At 38.2% G+C, this 26,490-nt stretch overlaps 3 protein-coding genes across 6 annotated transcripts in view; 1 reads left to right on the forward strand and 2 right to left on the reverse strand.

The window, feature by feature from the left end:
• Positions 1-535: 535 nt before the first annotated feature.
• LOC115424556 (zinc finger protein 83-like) lies at positions 536-21,961 on the reverse strand. 3 transcript variants are annotated; one of them, XM_030141900.1, is made up of 3 exons: positions 21,813-21,961; positions 4,060-4,169; positions 536-1,312 (listed from the first exon to the last, which is right to left on the reverse strand). In XM_030141900.1, the coding sequence occupies exon 3, from the start codon at positions 1,245-1,247 to the stop codon at positions 645-647; it is 603 nt and encodes a 200-aa protein (XP_029997760.1). In that variant the 5' UTR covers positions 1,248-1,312; positions 4,060-4,169; positions 21,813-21,961; the 3' UTR covers positions 536-644. The 3 variants fall into 3 exon arrangements, with proteins under 3 accessions (XP_029997760.1, XP_029997758.1, XP_029997759.1); XM_030141898.1 differs by lacking the exon at positions 21,813-21,961 and having other exon boundaries at positions 4,060-4,267; XM_030141899.1 differs by lacking the exon at positions 21,813-21,961 and having other exon boundaries at positions 3,965-4,267.
• LOC115424554 (zinc finger protein 239-like) lies at positions 4,397-25,816 on the forward strand. Of its 2 annotated transcripts, XM_030141895.1 has the most exons (4): positions 4,397-4,661; positions 9,383-10,468; positions 11,121-11,122; positions 25,708-25,816. In XM_030141895.1, exons 2-4 carry the CDS (start codon positions 9,456-9,458, stop codon positions 25,710-25,712), a joined length of 1,020 nt encoding a protein of 339 aa, XP_029997755.1. In that variant the 5' UTR covers positions 4,397-4,661; positions 9,383-9,455; the 3' UTR covers positions 25,713-25,816. The 2 variants fall into 2 exon arrangements, with proteins under 2 accessions (XP_029997755.1, XP_029997756.1); XM_030141896.1 differs by lacking the exons at positions 11,121-11,122; positions 25,708-25,816 and adding an exon at positions 24,865-25,575 and having other exon boundaries at positions 9,383-9,808.
• LOC115424555 (zinc finger protein 239-like) overlaps positions 15,591-26,490 on the reverse strand; it is a 57,340-nt gene continuing 46,440 nt past the window's right edge. The window contains exon 2 of the mRNA XM_030141897.1: positions 15,591-16,854. Within this exon, the coding sequence (XP_029997757.1) occupies positions 15,935-16,786 (852 nt within the window). The 5' untranslated portion in view covers positions 16,787-16,854 and the 3' untranslated portion in view covers positions 15,591-15,934. The remainder of the gene's footprint in view (positions 16,855-26,490) is intronic.

Below are 26,490 nucleotides of genomic sequence, written 5' to 3' on the forward strand. Positions count from 1 at the left end.
ACAGTTGGTGGTAAAAGAAAGAGTAGAACATTTTGGAGAATGAACTTAAACTGCACAGAACAATTGTGGAAAATTGTTACAGGAGTAGCTGGTTTCGTTTGTGAACAATGAACAGGTATGAACCCCAACCAGCTACAGAATCACAAGTGACTGATTAAATGTCTACAAAGTCAACAGAAGTAGTATCCCCACTGAAACCACGTCCTTGTTGATCTATACTACTTTAACTTTACATGTTGTGGCAGGTTGAGGTTCTGTAATGTCACTGTTTTGTGAAAGTGGTGCATTAGAATACACTTCTCTACTCTGAGGACAACAAAACACAGCTGTCAGTCTGGTGTTTGTCTTCACATCTGGACTCTATAGAGCCAGATCTGGAGGTTTTTAAGTTTGATGTTCTTGTCAAAAGAAGTCGGTGCTGGTTCAGACACTGGGTTTCTTCTCATCTGATGCTGAGGTACTTTTTGGTCCAGATGTTGATGATCCACATCTGTGCTGATGATTGGAGAGAACAGAGGATGACAAGAATCTTTTCTCACATCAGTAACACTCAAACTGTTTTGGTGTGTTTCTCTTCAGTGGATGCATAGGTGTCTCTTAAGGTGATTCATTCTGGTGGAAGTCTTCCCACACTGGTCACACTTTTATGGTCTTTCTCTGCTGTGGATGCGGAGATGTGTCTTAAGGATAGACTGTTGGGTGAAAGTCTTCCCACATTGGTCACAGTAATATGGTCTTTCTCCTCTGTGGCTGCGTAGGTGTCTCTTAAGGGGATTCATGAGGGTGAAAGTCTTCCCACACTGGTCACACTCATATGGTCTTTTTCCTCTGTGGGAGTATATGTGTCTCTTAAGGAGATTTGTTCTGGTGAAAGTCTTCCCACACTGGTCACACTCATATGGTCTTTCTCCACTGTGGCTGAGTAGGTGTGCCTTAAGGTGACTTATTTGAGTGAAAGTCTTCCCACATTGGTCACACTCATTTGGTCTTTCTCCAATGTGGATGAGTAGGTGTGCTCTAAGGTTACTTATTTGGGTGAAAGTCTTCCCACACTGGTAACACTCACATGGTTTTTCTCCTTTGTGGATGCGTAGGTGTCTCCTATGGTTACTCCTGTTGTTGAAAGTCTTCCCACACTGGTCACACTCGTATGGCCTTTCTCCAGTGTGGATACGTAGGTGTATCTTAAGGCTATTCATACTGGGGAAAGTCTTCCCACACTGGTCACAGATGTGTCCTCCATCCATGTTTGCTGTAATCTTCGCCAGATACAACTTTTAGGTTTCACTTAAAATCCACCTTTGGCTTCTTTCTACATCAAAACAAAGAAAAAGAAGAGGTGGTCACTGAAATGCAATGGAATATAACAGAACAGACACATCTCTTTAGGACCAGTTTAAGCAGATAGACTGAATTAACTAGTTAGGTAATCAACAGAATATTTTCAAGATAACCAATATTTGATGGTTTCTCCTTAAGAGATGTGTTCCTGTAAGAGACCAGAAAATAACAGATAATAACAGAAATATTGAAAGATGTTGAAAAATGTCAGGTTCTCTCCAGTGTTGGTAGATTCTTTAAAGCTGTTTGACTTTCGTCACGAACTTTTTTTTTTTTTTTATCAGATGTGTAAAACCCAAGTCATAGCCTAAGTATCATGAATCCGTAAGTCTTTCTGTGATTACCCATCTGAATCTCGCAATGCGCATTGTGGGAAGTGGAGCTCCACACAGCTGCAGTAGCAAAAGGCAATGAAGCTATTTCCGTGTTTGTTGCCGCTGTGGCTATAATGTGGCTGCGTGGAGCTCTGCTTCCCACAATGCACATCATAAAACAAATTTCCAAAAATGCCCGTCTGACTTACCGGCTCTGTTTGTAAACAAATTGATTGTTTATGGTGGTGTACACTTGGAAATTGTTCACTGTCAGGGAAGAAATTCAGGTGAGGAATCACGGAAAGACTTGCAGATTTGTGATACTTAGACTGTGACTTGGGTTTTACAGACGTGATGAAAAATCGATGACAAAAGTCATACGTAGCTTAAATCGTTACGGAATCACAAAGCGCTGCAAAAACTTATTTAGTTGATCATTGAAAGTAAAGTGAGACCAATTCAATTTATTATTAGGGCCCAAGTGCTGAGAATTGGCTGCAAAGGCCTATTGTATATGAAATGTTTTCTATTATTTTATAGTTTTGTAGGAAGTTTTGAGGGCCTGAATATGTGAGAAAACTCAATTCTTATTCTACAAGTGAAAACTGATGCAGATTCAACAATGTACTCAGGAGTTTGTGAAACACCTAGTGGAATGCATCCACAATTTTTGGTATGGTAGATCTTTGACCTATTCTATAGGGTCCATATAAATTTCACAGCCCTCAGCATAAGAGTTCAGCTGATCAACTTTCATGTGACTCAAAATTTCTGTTTATAGCGCCCCCTATTGACCAATTTGCACCAAATTTGGTACAGAGCCTCTGGTTGACCTTTGTAACAAATGAATTGAGTTTGATGTTGATAGCATTTACTTTGACAAAGATATGCAACAATATGTGTTTTTTAGCCAGGAAAAAAAAATTGTTTGCTTATAACTAGCGCATTTTTTACAGCAGCAAACTTCTTTTGATAACTTTAGATCAGAGGCCTTTTCCAAGAATCATTGCAGGTTTTCCATGGACAAACTCTAGACCTGCTGCTGTGGTCTTGCCCCTCTGCTGCCTTCGTCATCACTCATTTATCCATATAGTTGTGATAGGGTTTATTATATAGTTCCATAGATGGTAGAGGCTGCTCCCAATTGCACTAACTGTTGTAGTAGTAGTATATCCACTGTTAATACTTGTACTTGCAGTAGTAGTAATATCAGTCATGGACATTTGCTCTGGATACTGCTAATTATACTAACACCAGCTGATTTACTTTTTTACAGTTCACGTTCGGTTATCTGTTCATCAATGGCATCCATGCCTCTCCCCCTACATCCCCCCCTTCTCTCTCTTTCCATCTCTTTTCTCCTCCTTTACTCTCTCTCTTTAACCCCAACTGCTCAAGGCAGACGTCCATCCTCCTCAGTTTGGGTCTGCTCCAGGTTTCTGCTGTTAAAAGGAAGTTTTTCCTTCCACTGTCACCAGTCACAAGTGTTTGCTCCTGGAGGATTCTGTTGGGTTTCTGTAAACTGGCTTAGAGTCTGGTTTTGACCAACTCTATATGTAAAGTGTCAGGAGATAAATTTTGTTATGATTTGGCGCTCCCCAAATAAATTTGATTGATTGATATCTGAAAAGGACACTGAATCGCCAAAGCTGGAATACAAAGACATTAAATATGGTGTTATAATACAAAACAAAAGACCGGAAATTATGTATAACACCTTAATTATTGTCAAACAGTTTATCCACAGACGCAGATTCATGAAGAGCCACTCACTATTCTTAGTTTATATGAATGAGATAAGGAACTTTCAAAAACACTGAAATGTGTCAAAAACCAAACAAGCCTTGATTGTTTATGACAATTGGAACGTATTGATCTCTGATTAGACCTCTGACTTTTATTATCTCCGCCAAGGAGGTTATGCTTTTGCCGGCGTTAGTTTGTCTGTCTGTCTGTCTGCCTGCCTGTGTGCAAGATAACTCAAAAAGTTATGGACGGATTTGGATGAAAATTTCAGGAAATGTTGAGACTGGCACAAGGAACAATGATTAAATTTTGGTGGTGATGGGGGGGCGCACTAAGCTGCCTTGGCGGAGGTCTGCGCTCAGTGCTTTTGTAGTTTTAGTTATTTATTTTTGAATTTATATACTGTTATATGCAAATATGCTGTAAATGCTCAGTATGGAAAACAGTATTTCTCTATGGGAATCTTTTGAATGTAATGCCAGAATTTGATTTAATAAAGCTGAAAGAAAAAACAAAACAAATAACTAGCAGTGAATGCTAACAGCTCCGGCCATAGTGCTAACCTGCTGCCTCTGTTTCTCTTCACCATTGCTGGTTTCTCCCTCCCTGGACAGATGTCCCTGTGCTGTTCTATCCAGTCGGACTGTGGAACACTTACTTCACTCTGCCGTTCGTCTCTCCTCCTCCTGGTTGTTGGACTGCTGCCTGGGGCTATCTCCGGACTAATGCTGCTCCATGTTCAACTCCTCCGTCTCACAGCTGCTCAAACTCAACACTCGCTTCATTCCATCATGTAGAAAACAACACAGGCTCCTGCGCAGACCTTCTTATATCCATAGAGGGTCACAAAGAAACTGTATTCACACACAACCTGCTGACTCTGACTCTTATTACATCTCTCTGGTCTGCAGGACTCTCAGTCGCAGCTTGTAAACGTCATCAAAGCGCGTCTGCTGTAGGGCGTTGTACCGCTGGAAATATCGCGAGACCGCCCCGCTTCAAGCTGGATAGACAATAGAACTGAATTTTTGGTTCCAACCATTCATTTACATCATTATTATTATTATTACATGGATATAAGGAGGTCTGCGTAGGAACCCGTATTGTTTTCTGGTGGATTTACATGATGGAATGGAGCGAGTGTTGAGTTTGAGCAGCTGTGAAACGGAGTAGTTGAACATCAATCGCAGCATTAGTCCGGAGACAGCCCCAGGCAGCAGTCCAACAACCAGGAGGAGGAGAGAAGAACGGCAGAGGGAAGTAAGTGTTCCACAGTCCGACTGGATGGAACAGCACAGGGACAACTGTCCATGGAGGGAGGGTGAGAAACCGGCAATTGTGAAGAGAAACAGAGGCAGCAGGTTAGCACTATGGCCGGAGCTGTTAGCATTCACTGCTAGGGTTTATTTTCCACCTTTATTAATCAAATTCTGGCATTACATTCAAAAGATTTCCATAGAGAAATACTGTTTTACAGACTGAGCATTTACAGCATATTTGTATAGAACAGTATATATATTAAAAAAATAAGATAAGTAAAATAAAAGTCAGAGGTCTAATCATAAATTAGTACATTCCAATTCTCATAAACAATCAAGGCTTGTTTGGTTTTTGACACATTTCAGTGTTTTTGAAAGTTCTTTATCTCATTCATATAAACTAAGAACAGTGAGTGGCTCTTCCTGAATCTGCGGCTGTGGATAAACTGTTTGACAATAATAATTAAAGGTGCGGGAGACTTTTGTGACCAATTTTTCCTCAGATCTGTCCATCCTCAGTCATATCCTCAGTATCATGAATCTGTCCGTCTGTCTGTCATTACTCAGCTGAATCTCTTGCATTATGGTGAACAGTTTCTTAGTGCCATCCACCAGAAACAAACCATGTGTTTACAAACAGAGCTGGGAGGGAACTCGGGCATCTTCGGAATTTTGTCGCGACGTGCATTGTGGGAAACGTCGGTTTGCTCCGCTGTCTGACAGTGGCAGCTGCTACAGACACCAGGTGGAAACAGCAGGAGCTGCCTTCCCTCTATGCATATATCCATAATTTTACTTTTATCTGCTGTCATTTTATGTACCTATGTGTTTTATATATGTATGTGTATAATTTTAAGTGTTTCATTTATTTTAACAACTTTGTACGGTGACCTTGAGTGTCCTGAAAGGCGCCCATGAATAAAAATTATTATTATTATTAGTAGTAGTAGTAATAGTAGTAGTCATAAGGAGATAGAAAATTTACCTTTTTTTTTTTTTTAGTTTTACCATTATAGGACTGTGGTACAAGCAGAAAACAGTGGTTCGCTGTGAACAATGTGCACCTGCCAAGCTCTGCTCTCCTGATAACACACACACAATAAGGCATCAACCAGTGGATAGTGTAGTGGCTAACTTGGCATGCTAGCATTTGCATGGATGCTAAACTCATTAAAAACTCAACATGAGCAAACTCGAGGCTCAACAGAATTCTTATAGGATGAGTTGGACCTTACAAACACCAAGTGACGTAAGTTTCACTTCCTTTAACTCCTGAATAATAACTTTAATGAACTTTTATTGGCAGAACTCAGCTCCTCAGCAACTCTCCTCCTAATTAGCACATTACCTCAGCTGACAAACTTAACCAAACATCACCAGGTTCAGCAAAACGACTAAAATAAAACCCACTGACAACATCTGTACTAACATTACCTTATCTTAAAAACTCCATAATTTGTGGTCATGGTGGTTCAATCTCAGCAGCTGGACAAGTCAAGCTAGCTAACTTCAGGGCTACAGCTGAAAATACAACATAACAGTTGTTTAACCTCTTCATGCAGGAATTATGAGAACCTTAATCAAGATTTTTTTCCTGAGCATTTTTATTCCTCTTTAGGCATGAAAAAAAAAAAAACAACAATGTGATTGAATTATTATTATTATTATTTTTTTTTAAATCAACCTGTTTTTCATGGAGTTACAAAAATGTCCATTCAGCTACACCATGAATTTTATTCTTGAAGCAAAGAAACATGTATTTAAAACCCAATATCATAAAGTGATATGAAAACAGTGAAATGAAACCATGTTTAATGCAGCTAATCTGATGTTTTCTCACATTTTAACATATTCTAATACTAGTTATTTCTCACTTCATGGAGATAATATGCAAAAAATAAATATTAACAATTGATTTCCACTCAAGAACCAATCAAGAACAGCAAAGTTACAATAATGGTATGAAATGCAGTTTATGATATGATGCATAAGTGTCCACTGTGTTGGTTGATATGGAACTAAAACAACAAAACCCAAGAATATACAAGATTAAAGCTGTAGAATAACTGTCCACTGTAGTGACCACTATGCATGAAAGAGTTAAGATATAAATTTATACAAACGCTAACACATACCGAAGAAAACAGAATTTACAACATAAATGTCCACCAATACAGGAAATGCACTTGATAATTTAAAAGATGACAATGTCTTATTAACTTAGCGCTGGAATTGCTAGAGCAGCTGCTATAGAAGTGAATGTGTACCGACGGTGTTACACTCAATGTAGGAACTATCGGCCTCTCCAGAACCCGAAAGGAGGTGCATATTTTGCCTGCCATTTTTTACAACAGGAGTCTATGGAAGTGTCGTGACTCTGTTAGATATCAATGGCTCTGGGGTAGAGTAAGGTATCAGTACTAATCCTGACAATAATCTCATTAGGATAATCTTTTGACAGATTTTTCCTTTTTAATGATAAAGGGAAGAGATTAGACTGGAACATCAAAAGGTAGTTAAGACAAAAGATAAACCATAAAACTCGATAGTCAAAAGGTTTTGGTAAGGAGAAGCAGAGAACAGACAGTGGCAGTGTCGTCCTCTCCCACCAACGCAGACCAGACCAACAAAACAAATTAGTTGTTTGCATGATTTTCTTTTTTGTTTGTTTTTTTTTTTTTCTTGTGTGTTTTGTGATTTGTCGTTGTGGTTTGCCCTTCAGGGCCACCATAGTTCAGGGTGCGGCGGCAAAAAAACCAAACTGTTATAACTCAGTCTTTTTTTCCAATCATCACCAAACTTAAGATAAAACTTTATTTATCCCACTGTGGGGAAATTTCACAGTTACGAAAAGCAACAAACAATTACAGAGAAAAAGACAAATAGAAAAACCACAAACAAGTGAAATGAAAATATAGAGAAAACAAAAAAAACCTGTTATTTATATAAATAAAGAATTTATCTTAAAAATTGAATATTATTGACATATTTACATCATCATGGTTTCACATGTATAAGAGTCACACCCTGAACATAATGACATGATAATATTGAATCTGACTCCTAGCGCCACCTGTTAGTACCTGTGACAAACAGCTGTTTGTCACTTAAGTATGAATACAGGCACCTTTTTTCACTTAAGCACTTTAACTTGCACATGTAATTGGACATCACAGCAGTTTAAACAAACATATTTGCACAAACAGAAAAATTGAACATGATTGGTTTTTAAAGTAGTTTATTGATTTTATTGTCTTTCCTTTTCAGTTTTTACATCCACTGGTACTTGTATTTTAATTCATTGCTTGGCCCTGGAGAAAAGGGAGACACAAATTAGATCACAAAAATATGGAGTGCAAATTTAATGTGCAATATTTAAGTTTAGCTTTGTTTAGTGTCTGTGTGAGTGGATTTTAAAGTGTTTAGTGAATGGTGTTTTAGAGTGTTTGTCCTTACCCTGTCCTTGTGTCCAGGTCCGTCAACGAAAAGAGTTCCTGCAGGAACAACAGCCTTAAGAAGGTTCCGGCCTGGACCAAGGCAGGAAAAGGTGTGGGGGAGCCAGGAGGTGTATTTTATTGGTTTATGGGTTTTTATTTATCTTTGGTGTCCAGATTTAGAGTTTTTAGGTAAATAGCTTGGGTTTTAGATAGGTTATGGTTGTGGGTTTTAGTTATGGAGGTTTTAGATTAGTTTTAATAATTTATGTAGATTTGTAACTCCCCTGTGGAGCTGTAGTGGTTTTATCTAGTTAGCAAAACAGTATAAAAGGGCGCCCATTTTCATCAGTAGTTGTTCTGCTGCTGGAGAAGACACTGCTACTTCAACCTCCATATGCACTTGCACTTTTTTGGCATTTGCACTTTTTTAGCCTTTGCACTTTTTCAGCACTTGCACTTTGTTTGAAATAGGAAATATTGAAAATATTTTTTAAAAATTGTGGACCACGCCATCTCCTGCATCTGCCTCATCTCCTTCCTCATTTCACTGACCTCCAACTGCTAAACGGCCAGCCTACGTCACAGTACCAGTAAATGTTTTGGTGTTTTGATGTACATGTTGAAAATATGCATCTCAAATTTGGTCAGAAAAGCCTTAAGTTGATGATTCAATCCATTCAAGCTGGTAACCTTACGTGACATCATATGATCATGACGGAGGGACGAGTTCTGAAGATTTGTTATGAAACAATTTCTTGTTTCATGAAATCATTAGTACATTGTTGAATCTGCATCAATTTTCACTTGTAGAATAAGAGTATTGAGTTTTCTCACATATTTAGGCCCTCAAAACTTTGTACAAAACTATAATAATAATATTATTTATAATAATAGAAAACATATCATATATAATAAGGAATTTGCAGCCAATTCTCAGCACTTGGGGCCCTAATAATACATTTAATTGGTCTTACTTTACTTTCAATGACCAAACTAAAGTGTTTTCAGTGTTTTGTGATTCTGAATGATTTAAAGAATCTACCAACACTGGAGAGAACCTGACATTTTTCAACGTCTTTCAATATCTTATTATCTGGTCTCATCCAGAAAATGCAACTCTTAAGGAGAAACCATCAAATATTGGTTGTCTTGAAAATGTCCTGTTGATTATGTAACTAGTTAATTCTGCCTATCTGCTTAATCTGGTGCTGAAGAGATGTATTTGTTCTGTTACATTCCATTGCATTTCAGTGACCACCTCTTCTTTTTCTTTGTTTTTATGTAGAAAGAAGCCAAAGGTGGATTTTAAGTGAAACCTAAAAGTTGTATCTGGCAAAGATCACCTGATTCCAACAAACATGGATGGAGGACCCACCTGTGTCCAGTGTGGGAAGACTTTCACCAGAATGAATAGCCTTAAGATACACTTACGCATCCACACTGGAGAAAGACCATATGAGTGTGCTCAGTGTGGGAAGACTTTTACCAGAATGAATAACCTTAAAACACACCTACACATCCACACTGGAGAAACACCATATAAGTGCGACCAGTGTGGGAAGATTTTCACCCGACTGGATAACCTTAAGACACACTTACGCATCCACAGCGGAGAAAGACCATATAGCTGTGACCAGTGTGGGAAGACTTTCACCACAATGAATAACCTTAAGACACACCTACGCATCCACACTGGAGAAAGACCATATGAATGTGACCAGTGTGGGAAGACTTTCATCAGAAAGGGTGAGCTTAAAATCCACCAACGCATCCACAGCGGAGAAAGACCATATGCGTGTGACCAGTGTGGGAAGGCTTTCATCAGACAAAGTGAGCTTAAAATCCACCTATTCATCCACACGGGAGAAAGGCCATATCCATGTGACCAGTGTGGGAAGGCTTTCACCCAAATTAATAACCTTAAAACACACCTTCGCATCCACAGAGGGGAAAGACCATATAGCTGTGGCCAGTGTGGGAAGACCTTCACCCGCATGACTCACCTGAAGACACACCTACGCATCCATAGAGGAGCAAAACCATATGACTGTGACCAATGTGGGAAGACTTTCAGAACCTTGTCAGCGTTATGTACTCACCGTCATCTTCACCGCAAGAAGCTGATGTACCCATGTGATAAGTGCACGAAGATACTCTGGTCGTCACACTCTTCAAAGTATCACCAATGGACCCATACTGGAGAGAAACCCTACCAGTGCAGATTTTGTGACAGATCATTTATTACAGGTTCACAATGTACCAAACATGAATGTGTCAAACATTTGCACAAAGGACAAAAACTGAACAACTGCACAAAAGATAAGGCTCTAGACACTAGTGGAAACAATCATTGTCATAACACACCAAAACAGTTTGTATGAAGACAAACACCAGACTGACAGCTGTGTTTTGTTGTCCTCAGAGTAAAGAAGTGTGTTCTAATTCACCACCTTAACAAAACAGTGACGTTACAGAACCTCAACCTGCCACAACATGTAAAGTTAAACTAGTGTAGATCAACAAGGACGTGGTTTCGATGGGGATACTACTTCTATTGACTTTCTGGATATTTAATCACTCTGTTGTTGTGATTCTTTTGCTGGTTGGGGTTCACACCTATTCATTGTTCATAAATGAAACCAGCTACTCCTGTAATAATTTCCCACAACTGTTCTATGCAGTTTTAGTTCATCCCCCAAAATTTTCTACTTTTTCCACTAGCTGTGCATGTGTGAATTAACTGTTTCACAACGTGAAGAACACCCTTTGTTGAAGGTGTCACAGTCCTGAATTTATGTGGTTTTGCATCAGTTATTTAAAAAAAAACAAAACATGATGAACATAATATGGATGAGAAAGAATGACTGATGAGCTGGTAGTGGTTTAGTCCCAAACTGTTAGAAAAGAAGCACTTTAGTCCGCATAGTGTACTAGGAGCATGATACCACATTAATTAATTAAATAAACGTATAATTATTCATGTTTGTGGATTATTTGCATGTAGCCTGTATATAAACATAAAGGAGTGTGATCACAGATAAAGTAAAGACAGTATGAAGCAATGATGTTTAATACCCAAACATATAGACCTATTTTAAAAACTTTTTGTTTTGGAGAGAAGACATGTATGAAATATATATACATACACACATACATACAAACAAATATATATTATAAACGCTGTCATTACTGCTCTTTTCTTGCTGTAAAATAAATTTGATAGGATTAGACTTTGCACTGCAAGTTCTGTCATAATACATAATCATATGTTAACATATATAGATTTCTACACAACTAGTCTTATTCATTTGTTTATCACAGGGTTCTTTATTTCACTGCTGCTACATCTTTTTGTTCAATATGTTTCAGTAATATTTCCCGTTCTTTTTATCATGGAGTTAAAAACTGAAATCATACGAGGCAGTGGGATTAAATGATTGAATTTTTGACCGTTTTTTGGAACCCTGGGATAAACAAAGTCGTTGTGTGGGTTGAATAATGGACTCTGATGTCTGGCTCCGGTTCTACTTGTCTTTGGTTCACACACACCCTTTAACCCCTGATGTGTCAGTGATGATCATTCTGAATGTATAACTTATTTTAGATATTACAATTCAACCATTTGCTCAATAGGAAACATTTCATGTCAATGTTGTGATAGAATAAACCTCATTAAAGGGGTCATATTTTGCTAAACCCACTTTTCTTAGTCTGAGGTTCATTTATTTGTGTATTTGGACCCTAACAGTTCATAAAGTCTGAATTTGAATCCTCCAGCTGCTGCAAAACTATCGTTATATTCATTCCGACAAAAATCGAGTGGATTTCTGCAACCTGTTTTAATTCCTTCTTAATTTATTACGTCTATAACTAGTTACGTCACGACATTTGCAGATATAAGGTCAAGACTTCCGATGAACATTTCTCCGAGTATGACATAATTGTCAGCAGCAGCGGTTGTAGTAAAAACTGAAAATAAGTCCAAACTTCGAGCTGATTACCTAAAATGTTCTGGTGTTTGTATCAACAAAACTCAAGTGGCTGAACGGGACCGAGCACAGTCATTAACCTGGAAGGGGGTGGGGTCATGTGCATTTAAAGGGCCACTGCTCAAAACCACCTTTCTGGTGTCATTACTCAGAAATAGGGTTGAAGATGGACCTGTGGAGTTGAATGAATGAAGAATTCAGACCCAAGTATAGCATTTCCAGTTGATGGAGACCGCAGGGAAATGTTTTAAAATGAAGAATTCTATTTAAAAAAGCAAAATATCACTCATTTAAAGCTTTTAAATTATGCTTTGCAACCATAAAAAAGCATCAAACTAAACTGTATCTGTATCGTAATGCTACCTGTTTTTGGTAGTTTTGATTTTTTTTTAATGTGGAACTGAAGAGGTGAACAAAAACACTGGAATAAAAAGCCCACCTGGAGGAGGATTTACAGGCGTATTTACTTGTGTTCTGATGATTTATAAACCAGGGGCGATTCTAGGATCAGAGGTTTTAGGTGGGGTTGAGCACCCACAGCACTGGCTGGCCAGGCAAGAGAAATTGCAGTGTTTTGTACATTTTAATGCAATTTTGGACCGTCGTTCCCACATTTGTGAAAGAAAAGCATAACATTTTTTGGGCATGAGAAACTGTGACTAAACCATCAAATCTGATCAAAGTTATTTAAATGCTGAGCCACAGTAAAAGAGTAATGGATTGGAATCGTAAAAGAAATAAACCCCAACTAATTTCTGGTGGAAGACAATCCTCCATTTTGATACAGCAGCTCCTCAACATATACATCTACGAGAGAATGGGTTTAAGTCCAGATGAATATTAGTGTCAGATCGACCAGATCTACTTCAAAGCACTGTCTGTACATGACAATACATGGACTGTACAGGTTCTATTAGTGGAACATTTAGAAATCTGTTGTATAAATGTACAGTGTTCTTCCACATATATAGTTTATCATATACAGTCAAAACATCAGCAAACCAGCACTTTTGTCATTTGTTTTCCAATTAATCTGATAAAAATACGTAACATTGAGCACATTTAATCTCTGAGGCAGAAAATTTCTAAAAAAAAAAAAAAAATTGTAGACCAGTGTATATATTAAGTGTCTCTCTGCTCCCTTCTCTCTCTTTGTGCTTTAACCAAAAGGCAAATAACCAAACAATGTGTTTTATATCTAATAAGAGATATAAACTGGTACATTTATTCAATTTACCAAAAAAAAAAAAGAGCCACATTCAGGTAAGAGTGTAAGATCAACATGTTTAACCTCTATAATATAGACTGAAAGCTGATTGAATGTTGGAAAATAATCTTGTGATTCACTAGAACAGCCATAAATGACAGTATAGATTTAACTCAGGTGTTTTATTATGTTTGATGCTGCAGCTACATTCGATTGTAAGTGATTTAAACATAGGTTCATGATTTCAGGAGCCCATACAGACAGTTCAAATACACTGGAGTAATTCTGTCTGGAGTCAATATCACTATAAGGTGCTTTTCAGACTTCAAACTGTCCAAGATTTTCCTCTTAATCCTGCACTTGTTCAGACGTGTGCGAGGGCAGCAGGGTGTTGATGGGTTGGGCGACCATCTTGAATATCGCCACCAAGGCCTCGAATTCAGCCTAGGGAGGCTTTTGTGTTAGCATCTCCACCACCGTACAACCCAGACTCTTGCAAAAAGACAATCAGGATCAGTTTAATGGAACCGACAATTGAAAAGTGAAGATGAAACTGGTGATAAATCTGATTTCATACCCATTCATCCAGGTGTCTTTAGCTGGATGGATGGCTGGATTTACATTTAACCATCTTTGCCTCATTATAACCACATCATTTTAATAACACACCATTATTTCCACACTTATGTATTTTTCCTTAATTATCATATTGCTAATATATTATCCAACACATATTGTACAAATTGCTGTTTTAATTGTCTTAATAGAGTGTTTTAATATGTATATTTAGTATATATACATTTACAGCTTTATATACACTGCTTGGCCCAAAAACAAAAGTCACATATGCATTATTTGACTGCACCACCCTTGGTTTTGATAACAGGAGCATTCACTGTCACATCTTTTTGCCACATAATTCTTATGTAGTGTCACAATAAGGTTCATAGTATTTTTTCCATCCATAGTTGCATTAATTTTTGATTATGGATGATGGCGGATTGGAGCGCTGCATCAAGTCTTCATCACATCCCAAATTAGAGTCTGGACTTTATGGAGGTGAATCCATGTGTAAATGACGTCCTGAACCATTCTGTCATGAACCTGATGATCCTGATCCGTCCTGACATTGTCCAATCTGTATGACATTAAAGATATGCATATGCAGATTTCACACAGTTTATGAGTTCAGTCAAAGTAAATAGAAGCCATGTTGTTGACAGTCTATGATCCAACAGCAGAAGGATGAGGAGAACTCTAACCTTCACACAAACAGAGTCATCCTCCCAGTGCTGTGTGGAGGACACACTTTAACATTAGACTCCAGATTTGAATCTGTGCTACACACATCTCACACTCCTTCATCACCATAACCTGTTGGAAAACAGTCAAACAATGCAAGAAGCTAAACGTAAGTGAGTCTGTTTTAATAAAACTACAGAAACACCCAGTGATGGACGTGAGAACACATCAAATCAAGACAAAGTCGTATTTCACTGATACAGACGTGACAATAACAGAACCTGAACTGATAACTGGAAAAAGTTACATTAAGAAGGAACTGAACAAATAATCTTTGGACGCCGTTAAAGGGTGATTATGGTAAATACTTTTGTCTCATGTTTCAGGTCCACTTTAGAGTTAGAGTAAAACAAGGTGATAAAGTAGAACATAGAACACTACATGACAAAATGTTTGTATTGGTTCCATTGATGTCCTGAACTTTCTGATACATCAAGTGGTTCTTCTTTACCACACATTCATCAGCAGTTCAACACATTTTCAATCAAATCAAGCACATTCTGCAGGTCAGGGTTAGACCAGCATAAAAATGTTGAAACCAGTGTGATGTTAAGGAAAACACTGGACTGGACCAGTACCAGATTGGACCACTAGATGGAGCACTGACTCCTGAATTCAGGACTCTGACACCTTCAAATAATGGTGTTCTTCAAGTTGTGCAACAGTTAATTCACACATACACAGTAGGTGGTTAAAAACCACAACAAAACAGTAGAACATTTTGGTGAATGAACTTAAACTGCACAGAACAACTGTGGGAAATTGTTACAGGAGCAGCTGGTTTTATTTGTGAACAATGAACAGGTTTGAACCCTAACCAGCAACAGAATCACAAGTGAATGATTGAACATCTACAAAGTCAATAGTATCCCCATTGAAAACACGTCCTTGTTGATTTACACTGGTTTAACTTTACATGTTGTGGCAGGTTGAGGTTCTGTAACGTCACTGTTTTGTGAAAGTGCTGCATTAGAACACACTACTTTACTCTGAGGACAACAAAACACAGCTGTAAGTCTGGTGTTTGTCTTCACATCTGGACTCTATGGAGTCAGATCTGGAGGTTTTTAAGTTTGATGTTCTTGTCAAAAGAAGTCGGTGCTGCTGGTTCAGACACACTGGGTTTCTTCTGATCTGATGCTGAGGTACTTTTTGGTCCAGATGTTGATGATTCACATCTGTGCTGATGATTGGAGAGAGCAGAGGATGGAAAGAATCTTTTTTGACATTGGTAACACTCAAACTGTTTTGGTGTGTTATGACACTGATTGTTCCTACTAGTTTCTAGAGCGAGGTCACGTGATGTGATGTAAGCCTTATCATATTAGTCACAGCCATATCATCTTTGTCCTCTGTGGATGTGTAGGTGGTATTTAAGCCCATTCATGCTGGTGAAAGTCTTCCCGCACTGGCAACAGCCAAATGGTCTTTTTCCACTGTGGATGCGTTGGTGGATTTTAAGGCAATTCATCCTGGTGAAAGTCTTCCCGCACTGGTCACAGCCATATGGTCTTTCTCCGCTGTGAATGTGTAGGTGTACCTTAAGTTCATTCATGTAGGTGAAAGTCTTTCCACATTGGTCACAGGCATATGGTCTTTCTCCACTGTGGATGCGTAGGTGTGTCTTAAGGTTACTGTTTTGGGTGAAAGTCTTCCCACACTGGTGACACTCATATGGTCTTTCTCCACTGTGGATGTGTAGGTGTGTCTTAAGGATTAACCATTGGGTGAAAGTCTTTCCACACTGGTCACACTCATATGGTCTTTCTCCTCTGTGGATGTGCTGGTGTGTCTTAAGGTGATTCATTCTGGTGTAAGTCTTCCCACACTGGTCACACTCATATGGTCTTTCTCCTCTGTGGTTGTGTTGGTGTATCTTAAGGTCACTCATTCTGGTGAAAGTCTTCCCACACTGGTCACACTCATATGGTCTTTCTCCACTGTGGACACGTAGGTGTCTCTTAAGGATAAACCGTTCGGTGAAAGTCTTCCCACACTGGTTACACTCATATGGTCTTTCTCCACTGTGGATGCGTTGGTGTGTCTTAAGGTGATTCTTTAGGATGAAAGTCTTTCCACACTGGTCACACTCATATGGTCTTTCTCCAGTGTGGCTGCGTTGGTGTCTCTTAAGGCTATCCACTCTGGTGAAAGTCTTCCCACACTGGTCACAGGTGTGTCCTCCATCCATGTTTGCTGGAATCAGGTGATCTTTGCCAGATACAACTTTCAGGTTTCACTCCAATCCACCTTTGGCTTCTTTCTGCATCAAAACATAAAGAAAAAGAAGAGGTGGTCACTGAAATGCAATGGAATATAACAGAACAAACACATATCTTCAGGACCAGATTAAGCAGACAGACAGAATTAACTAGTTACATAATCAACAGGACATTTTCAAGACAACCAATATTTGATGGTTTCTCCTTAAGAGATGTGTTTTCTGGATGAGACCAGAAAATAACAGATAATAACAAAGATATTGAAAGATGATGAAAAATGTCAGGTTCTCTCCAGTGTTGGCAGATTCTTTAAATTGTTACAGAATCACAAAACACTGAAAACACTTATTTAGTTTGGTCATTGAAAGTAAAGTAAGACCAATTCAATGTATTATTAGGGCCCAAGTGCTGAGAATTGGCTGCAAATGCCTTGTTATATATGAAATGTTTTCTATTATTATTATTATTATTTTTATTATTATTATTATTATTATTATTATTATTATTATTATTATTATTATTATTATTATCATCATTATTATTAATATTATCATAGTTTTGTAGGAAGTTTTGAGGGCCTGAATATGTGAGAAAACTCAATTCTTATTCTACAAGTGAAAACTGATGCAGATTCAACAATGTACTAATGAGTTTGTGAAACAATTTCTTGTTTCAGGACAAAACCTCAGAACTCGTCACTCCGCCATGATCTTATGATGTCACGTAAGGTTACCAACTTTGAATGGACTGAATCATCAACTTAAGGCTTTTCAGACCAAATTTGAGATGCATATGTTCAACGTGTACATCAAAACACCAAAATATTTACTGGTACTAACAGGTGGCGTTAGGAGTCAGATTCAATATTATCATGTCATTATGTTCAGGCTGTGACTCTTATCATATACATGAAGCCATGATGATGTAAATATGTCAATAATATTCCATTTTTAAGTCAAATTCTTCATTTCTATAAATATTTACATAAATAACAAACTTCTTATTTTTCCTCTTTATTTTCATTTAATTGTGGTTTTTCTATTTGTCTTTTTCTCTGTAATTGTTTGTTGTTTGTTGCTGTTCTTGACTGTGAAATTTCCCCGCAGTGGGATAAATAGTCTTATCTTAAGTTTGGTGCTGATTGGACAAAAAAATGTTGAGTTTTAACAGTTTGATTTTTCTTGCTGCGCCCTGAACTACAGTGGCCCTGAAGGGCAAACCATACGACAAATTGCAAAGCATACAAAAATAAGAAAGGCACACACGAAAAAAACACACAGAAAAACTCGTAAACCAGAAAAAGGTCCTACTGGAAAAGGTAGGTACCTGTCATGACCAGGATCTGGATGCTGATTGGGTTGTCTTTCTGACAGGTGGGAAAACCGGAAGTTTATATTTAAAGCGGCGTATGACTTTCATCACAAATTTTTCTTCAAATTTGTAAAACCAGTGATAGCCTCCTTATCACTAATCCAAAAGTATTTCCACGCTAACGCACCTAAATCACTTTCCTCTCAGCGAACAACTTCACCGTGTATGACATTTTCATATTATAACATGACCCCGTCTTACCGTATTATTCCTCGAATTATAAGATGACAATTATTTTACCATGATTCCTTCTATTTTTTCTGACCCAGTAGCAAATGGTGTTTCATTGCTACTTGTTGTTGCTGTGGCTGCCCAGAATTCCCATTCCCACTATGCACTTTGTGACAAAATTTCCAAAAGGGCCAGAATTGTTTTGGAATGTAAAAAAATGGACTGTTTGTGATACAGTACACTTCGAGGTTGTTCACCATGGTAAGTAGGATATCACTTGGGTTTTACAAATTTGATGAAAAATTTGTGATGAAAGTCATACAAAATTAAATATTAAATATGGCTACCACCAAAGAAATGATCAGGGATTATTTTGATGCAGGTCATACTTATGCAGTGGGACCTTTTTCTTGTTTGTGTGATTTGTGGTTGTGGTTTGCCCTTCAGGGCCACCGTACTGAACCCATCAAGTAACGACCGCTCACCATTTCTATTTTTTTTTTTTTTTTAAACTCTATTTGTTGGACATTTTTTCATTTTAATGACATACAGACACAATAATACAGGAAAACACATCGACTAAAACATGAAAAAAAAATGGGTCCATCTTGACAGTTCAGCAGATCCAAATTATACAACAAAACAGTTGGAAAAAGGAATGTAAACCAGCATTTAGTATAAACTCTGATTCAGGAACCGTTTCTAGTTTTTCCAGTATTTTCACATTTTTAGAAAAATGTTTCAAAGAAAAAGTGATATTCTCCATAATGTAGACTTCATGTATCACATCTGTCCATTCTGAAAGTGTCAGTGGTTCAGTGGGTTCTAACCTTCTACCACCTACTGATCTGAAAGAGCTCTTAGTTCCATTCAGTCCATCTAGAGCACTACACTGTCAACATGCAGAGGCACTGGGGGTTCCTCAAATCTCCAACAGTAGGACAGGAGCTAGTATCAAACTCCTCTACTGTGGAACCACCTCCCTGCCTTGGTCCAGGAGCAGATACCCTCTTTTCGTTTAGACGGTGGGTTCATCCACTCATTTGTGATGTTGGTCTGGTCTGCGCTGGTGGGAGAGGACGCTGGTGCTGTCTGTTCACCACTTCTCTGAACCAAAACTAAAACTTTTTGACTACAGAGCGACTCCTTTATGGTGTGTCTTTAGTCTTTTATCGTGCCTTTCTCTGTCGATGGTAGGAGTGTTTTCCCCTGATGAAGGATGGGTCAGTGTCTGCCAGCTGTCTCTCTGCTTGTCCTGGCTGTTTCTGCTGTTAGCTGCCTGCTACTTTAGCTGTCAGCTAGCTCCCACGGTCCAGCTGCACCAAACAGCCAGTGCTCCTGTCACTTTTTATAGATATTAATTTCATAGATAAACTAGAAAAGCATTCGGAGAGCGCAGACCTCCGCCAAGGCAGATCAGCCCCCCCAACACCACCAAAATGCAATCATTTGTTCCTTGTACCAGTATTAATATTTCCTGAAAGTTTCATCCAAATCCATCCATAACTTTTTGAGATATCTTGCTAACAAACAGACAAACCCCAATGAAAACATAACCTCCGCCGTTCTAAACAAACTCATACGTGCTGCTCAAACTCAACACTCGCTCCACTCAATCATGTATACCCACCAGAAAACAATACTGGCTCCTACGCAGACCTCGTTATATCTATGTAATAATAATAATAATGATGTAAATGAATGGTTGGAACCAAACATTCAGTTCATCTCCTTCCCACAGGTCGCAGTGACATGTGCTTGCTTTGTCTATCCAGCTTTGAGCGGGGCAGTCTCGCAATGTTTCCAGTGGTACAAGTTTTTTTTTTCTTATCTCAAAGAACATAGGAACATGAGGAAGTTTGCTGGGGGGGAGGCTTTTTTTTTTTTCTTTTTTAATTTTTACATTTTTAAAAAAAAACATATTTATTTTTTGTTTTACAGAGTACAATACAATATTAACATAACAACATGAACAGAACAGAACAGAACAAGGGGACAAAATATACAGGCAGAAATAATATATCAGTTTATGCAAAGATCGTAAGTGTTACGTAGATCAGTGATTTTGATAGCTTCTTTGTTTTCAGAATATTGATTACTTGAAATACTTTGAGTGAGCTCAATTTGAAAGATTAAAAAGGAAGGTTTGTGAATGGAGAATTTGGATTTATGAATGTGATATTTTGCTAAAAATAGAATTAGACTGATGTAATATTGATCTGATTTGTTAGCAGGATATGAGAAAATACCTTGATGCTATCCCTTCAGGTTTAAAAGCTTTGCTATCATCTACTATCAGACCTTCAACAACCATTACCCTTCAAATTGCTCAGTCAGAATTCTACACAGGAAATTTAGATCCATTCTTGAGTAAAAAAAAAAAAAAAAAAAAAAATGTATTAGAGAAATGATTCAATTTGTAAACCAGCTTCTATCTTTTTTTGGAATCATTTATATTTTGATGTGGACTGGGAAAAAAATATGGTTATTACCTAGGAAGTTTTTCATCTCGAATAAGGTGAGAGAGGTATCTCTGAAACTGTTCCACAGGTGTTATCCAGTTCTTTCAGCTCTGGTTAAGTGTAAAATCAATGTCAACCCTCTTTGCTCATTTTGTCAAAATACTGATGAAACATAAGCTCATCTGTTTTGGGAATGTGCCTTCAGTCAAATGTTTTGGTGTAATGTCAGTCTTTTTTTAAATAGAAAATGGAATATTTCTCTAAACTTCAAAATTGAATATATTTTATTTGGTTTCTTTATTAATGATCTGCCTGTTAAGAAATTGTTTACTCTTAATCTCATTTCATTATTAGCAAAATTCCATGTACATGCAAGCAAATTTGCCAAACAGAAACCCAACTTTGTGGTCTTTCAATCCTACTTGGACACTCTTAACTTTAGCACAAACTCTAAAGCTGTGAAAGCTAAAGCCTTATGTCACGAATTTAAGTTTTTTTTTTTTTTGGCCTGTATTAATTTATTTAATTTACTTACCTATGTATGTATTTATATTTAAGTTCTTCCTGCCTCACCTCGAGCATTATGTTTTCCATGTTATGTTTATTACTGTTGACTGCTGTTGATCTTTTTTTGTATGCGGCAATATGTTAATACAATTTTGAAGAAAAAAAGAAAAGAGAAAATACCAAACAATGTTTTTGCATAAGTCAGGGGGAGGCATTTTCAGACAGAGTCCAAACAGCATTAACTCACCGCCGTTCTTCTCTCCTCCTGGTTGTTGGACTGCTGCCTGGGGCTATCTGCAGACTAATGCTGCTCCATGTTCAACTCCTCCGTCTCACAGCTGTTTAAACTCTAACTATTCAACTATTTAACTATTTAATGTACTGCTGCCCGTCTTGGCAAGGACACTTTTGAAAAAGAGATTTTTAATCTCAGTGAGGTTTTCCTGGTTAAATAAAGGTAAAATAAAAAACAAAACAAAAAAACCTCAACACTCGCTTCATTCCATCATGTAAATCCACCAGAAAACAACACAGGCTCCTGCACAGACCTCCTTATATCCATAGAGAGTCACGAAGAAACTGTATTCACACACAACCTGCTACCTGTGACTCCATCACATCCCTCTCGTCTGTAGGACTCTCAGTCGCAGCTTGTAAACGTCATCAAAGCGCGTCTGCTGTAGGATGTTGAACCGCTGGAAATATCGCGAGACTGCTGAATAGACTAAAAGAACTGAATTTATAGTTCCAACCATTCATTTACATCATTATTAATATTATTACATGGATATAAGGAGGTCTGCGCAGGAGCCTGTGTTGTTTTCTACATGATGGAATGGAGCGAGTGTTGAGTTTGAGCAGCTGTGAGACGGAGCAGTTGAACATGGAGCAGCAGCAGTCCAACAACCAGGAGGAGGAGAGAAGAACGGCAGAGGGAAGTGTTCCACAGTCCGACTGGATGGAACAGCACAGGGACAACTGTCCAGGGAGGGAGGGAGAAACCGGCAATTGTGAAGAGAAACAGAGGCAGCAGGTTAGCACTATGGCCGGAGCTGTTAGCATTCACTGCTAGGGTTTTAGGCCTGAGAGCGAGGCCGGCCCAGGGCCTATGGAGTCTGCGCACTAACATGCCCATTCCGCGGTCGCCTGTCACTCATATTCACATTCACGGCTGTGACTTTATTTACTTATTTAGTTATTTATTATTTATTTGAATATCCATCATAGTCAAGAAAATACATTTTGTTGTATATGCACAATATGAATTTAAGAAATAAAACTATTAATTATCAAAAAAAAAAAAAAAAAGGAAACCAATTGGTCCTACATTATGAAGTGAAATACCTTATTTCCTCTTGTGTAGTTGTAATTGCTCTTTAACCAAAAAAAAGTTTTATCCGATTACTTGATTAATCGAAGGAATTTTCAGTAGAATACTCGAATACTAAAATATTTGATAGCTGCAGCCCTAAACAACACAGACACACTGTAGGAGCTATTTGTCTTTCGTTTTGTATTTAGTTTTTTGTTCAAAGTTAATTTACTTTTTTGTTTACAAATTTAGTATTTTTTGCATATTGTTTATTTCTTGTTTGCTTTTTTTGTATGTTTCATTTATTATTAATAATAATAATAATAATAATAGTAATAATTATGTATTTTTTGATTTTCATGGTTATTGTTTTCATTCTTTAGTATTTAGCACCTTTTTGTTTTGGGTTTTCTTATTGGTTTAGACCTTGGGCTCCTGGGTATAAATAGGCAGCACTAAGTTAGACCAGCATGCACCTGGGTGGGCCTATGGTTTTTTACCAGACAACTGGACTGTAGTGAGTGACCTGTTACAGCTGAGTGTGGGTGGAAACCTCGTTTTTGATGCACTTTGAAACAATTAATGTCCTAACAATTAATGTCAAGACAGAATCCTTCGGTGAGCTTCTCACTTTTACTGAACGTTCTTAGATGATCCCATCAATGTCAAATGAAGATCAAATGACAACATGACTACTGAATGATGCTGACCTGTAACTGATAGTGGTAAAAACCGTATGATCTCCCCATCCCTTCCCAGTGACCTAGTTACCTGCCCCTTAAATAGATTTCTGTTCACCCTCCCCTAACTCAAACCGGAAATCCACAATTAACTAGACACAACAAACAAACAAACAAACAAACAAACAGAAAGAATGGCTCCTACATGGACAATCAGTCAGACAGACAGGATGAGCAGGAGAGACAGCACAAAAGGCCTTGGTTGTTGTTTTCCTGCAAGAATCCTTAAAATAAACCACTTGAAATACATCTATGGTATGGACATTTTGTTTTGACTGCGTAAACCACAAACCTACGGTGCATCCAGTAGTTATTTGAATTATGTTAAAGTCTTAAGTTGATTTAATTTTGATGGAAAATAGCTGCTACACACACAGCACTTCAACAATGAGCAACTTATACTAAAGTTCACTGTAATATTAACAATGTACAGCAAAGAGCAGAATAAAACACATGCAAGACACAAGCATCAACAGTCCTTCTAAGACATTTAACCAAACAAAACAAAGGCTAACACCTTGAATTTTCTTTTAAATTGAAGTGAACGACGTAAAGTGGGAAAAGGTTAAGACAGTGGCAGCCAAGACACACAGCATATTAGAGAAAAGAAATAAATGAACAGAATAATCAAAACACACTGGCTGTCCAAATTATTGTTCAGTATTGGTCATGCTTCCATGGTTCACAGAACATTAGATCACAATCAGTTTACTAATCCTACTCTGAGTTGTCTTCTTCCTTCAGTCTTGGTTTTGTGCTAGTGGTGCCCAGGTGTTTTTTTGTTTGTTTGTTTTTTTCTTTTTCCAGCCTGCCTTTGTGGAATTATTTGACCTGCCCCGCAAATAGTGACATTTTTTGGACCCGCACCAACCTGACCCGGGTCTGCTGATCCACACATCACTACCTTGAGCTCCATGTTTTCATGTAGAAAGATGAGCGTATCGACATGTGCTGAATGAAGACTTGCACACTGTCAGGTGATGGAAGGGAGAGAAAGAATAACACACGACTAGTCAACTCCTACAAAGTAACGTCGACTTGTGCCACAGACATTGAATTGGTCTTAATTTACGTTCAATCACCAGACTAAGGAAGTTTTTTCAGTGTTTTGTTGATTCTGTATCTATTTAAAGAATCTGCCAACACTGGAGAGAACCTGACATTTTTCAACATCTTTAAGAATTTCTGTTATTTGTTATTTTCTGGTCTCATACAGGAAACACATCTCTTAAGGAGAAACCATCAAATATTGGTTGTCTTGAAAATGTCCTGCTGATTACCTAACTAGTTAATTTTGTCTATCTGCTTAATCTGGTCCTGAAGAGATGTTTGTTCTGTTACATTCCATCGCATTTCAGTGACCACCTCTTCTTTTTTTCTGTGTTTTGATGTAGAAAGAAGTCAAAGGTGGATTTTAAGTGAAATGTAAAAGTTGTACCTGGCGAGGATCACCTGATTCCAGCAAACATGGATGGAGGACACACCTGTGACCAGTGTGGGAAGACTTTCACCAGAATGGATAGCCTTAAGATACACCTACGAATCCACATTGGAGAAAGACCATTTGAATGTGACAAGTGTGGGAAGACTTTCGCGAGAATGAGTGACCTTAAGAAACACCTACACATCCACAGAGGAGAAAGACCATTTGAGTGTGACCAGTGTGGGAAGACTTTCACCGACGCGTCTACCCTTAGGAGACACCTACGCATCCACAGTGGAGAAAGACCATATGGCTGTTCCCAGTGTGGGAGGACTTTCATCCTAAGCAGTGGCCTTAGAGACACCTACTCTTTCACAGTGGAGAAAGTCAATATAGCTGCGACCAGTGTGGAAAGACTTTCACTGACACGTCTACCCTTAGGAATCACCTGCACATCCATAGTGGAGAAAGACCATATGATTGTGACCAATGTGGAAAGGCCTTCACCTACAGGAGGAGCCTTCAAAGACACCTACGTACCCACAGCGGAGAAAAATCATATTTTTATGACCAGAGCAGGAAGATTTTCAGAGCCTTTTCTCCGGTTTTTCCTTATCGTCATTATCACCACAAGAAGTTGATGTACCCATATGATAATTGCACAAAGACACTCTGGTCATCCAACTCTTACAAGCGTCACCAACAGACCCATACTGGAGAGAAACCCTACCAGTGCAGATTTTGTGACAGATCTTTTAGTACAGGTTCACAATGTACCAAACATGAACGTTTCAAACATTTGCACAAAGGACAAAAATGGAAGAATTGTACAAAAAATAAGGCTCTAGAAACTAGTGGAAACAATCAGTGTCATAACACACCGAAAGAGTTTGTGTGTTACAAGTGTGAAAAAAGATTCTTGTCATCCTCTGCTCTCTCCAATCATCAGCACAGATGTGAGTCATCAACATTTGGACCAAAAAGTATCTCAGCATCAGATGACAACAAGAAACTCAGTGTGTCTGAACCAGCACCACCGACTTTTTTTGACAAGAACATCAAACTCAAAAACCTCCAGATCCGGCTCCAAAGAGTCCAGATGTGAAGACAAACACCAGACTTACAGCTGTGTTTTGTTGTCCTCAGAGTAAAGTAATGTGCTCTAATCCACCACCTTCACAAAACAGTGACATTACAGAACCTCAACGTGTAAAATTAAACTAGTGTAAGTCAACAAGGACGTGGTTTCAGTAGGGACACTACTTCTATGGACTTTGTGGACGTTTAATCAGTCACTTGTTGTTGTGATTCTGTTGCTGGTCGGCGTTCACACCTGTTTATTGTTCACAAATGAAACCAGCTACTCTGGTAACAATTTCCCACAATTGTTCTGTGCCGTTTAAGTTCATCCCCCAAAATGTTACTAGTGTTGTAATCAAGACCGCACCATCCGAGACCAAGACCAAGACCGTACATATGATGAAAAATTATCAGAAGTGTGGACAAAGTAAGAGTCCTCTATTTTAAGATTGATTTACACTAACAGTAACAGCGACAAACAGTCTCTGCACTTTTGTTAAAGCACCACAATGCAGGAGATTTCAATTCTTAGTTTATTTTTCAGTGTCAAAAATCCAGCATCCATCAACCAAACAGCAGCTGTTTCATTCACAGGATTACAGCATTA

The sequence above is a fragment of the Sphaeramia orbicularis genome, chromosome 8 (genome assembly GCF_902148855.1).
Source record: "Sphaeramia orbicularis chromosome 8, fSphaOr1.1, whole genome shotgun sequence".
Lineage (NCBI taxonomy): Eukaryota > Metazoa > Chordata > Actinopteri > Kurtiformes > Apogonidae > Sphaeramia > Sphaeramia orbicularis.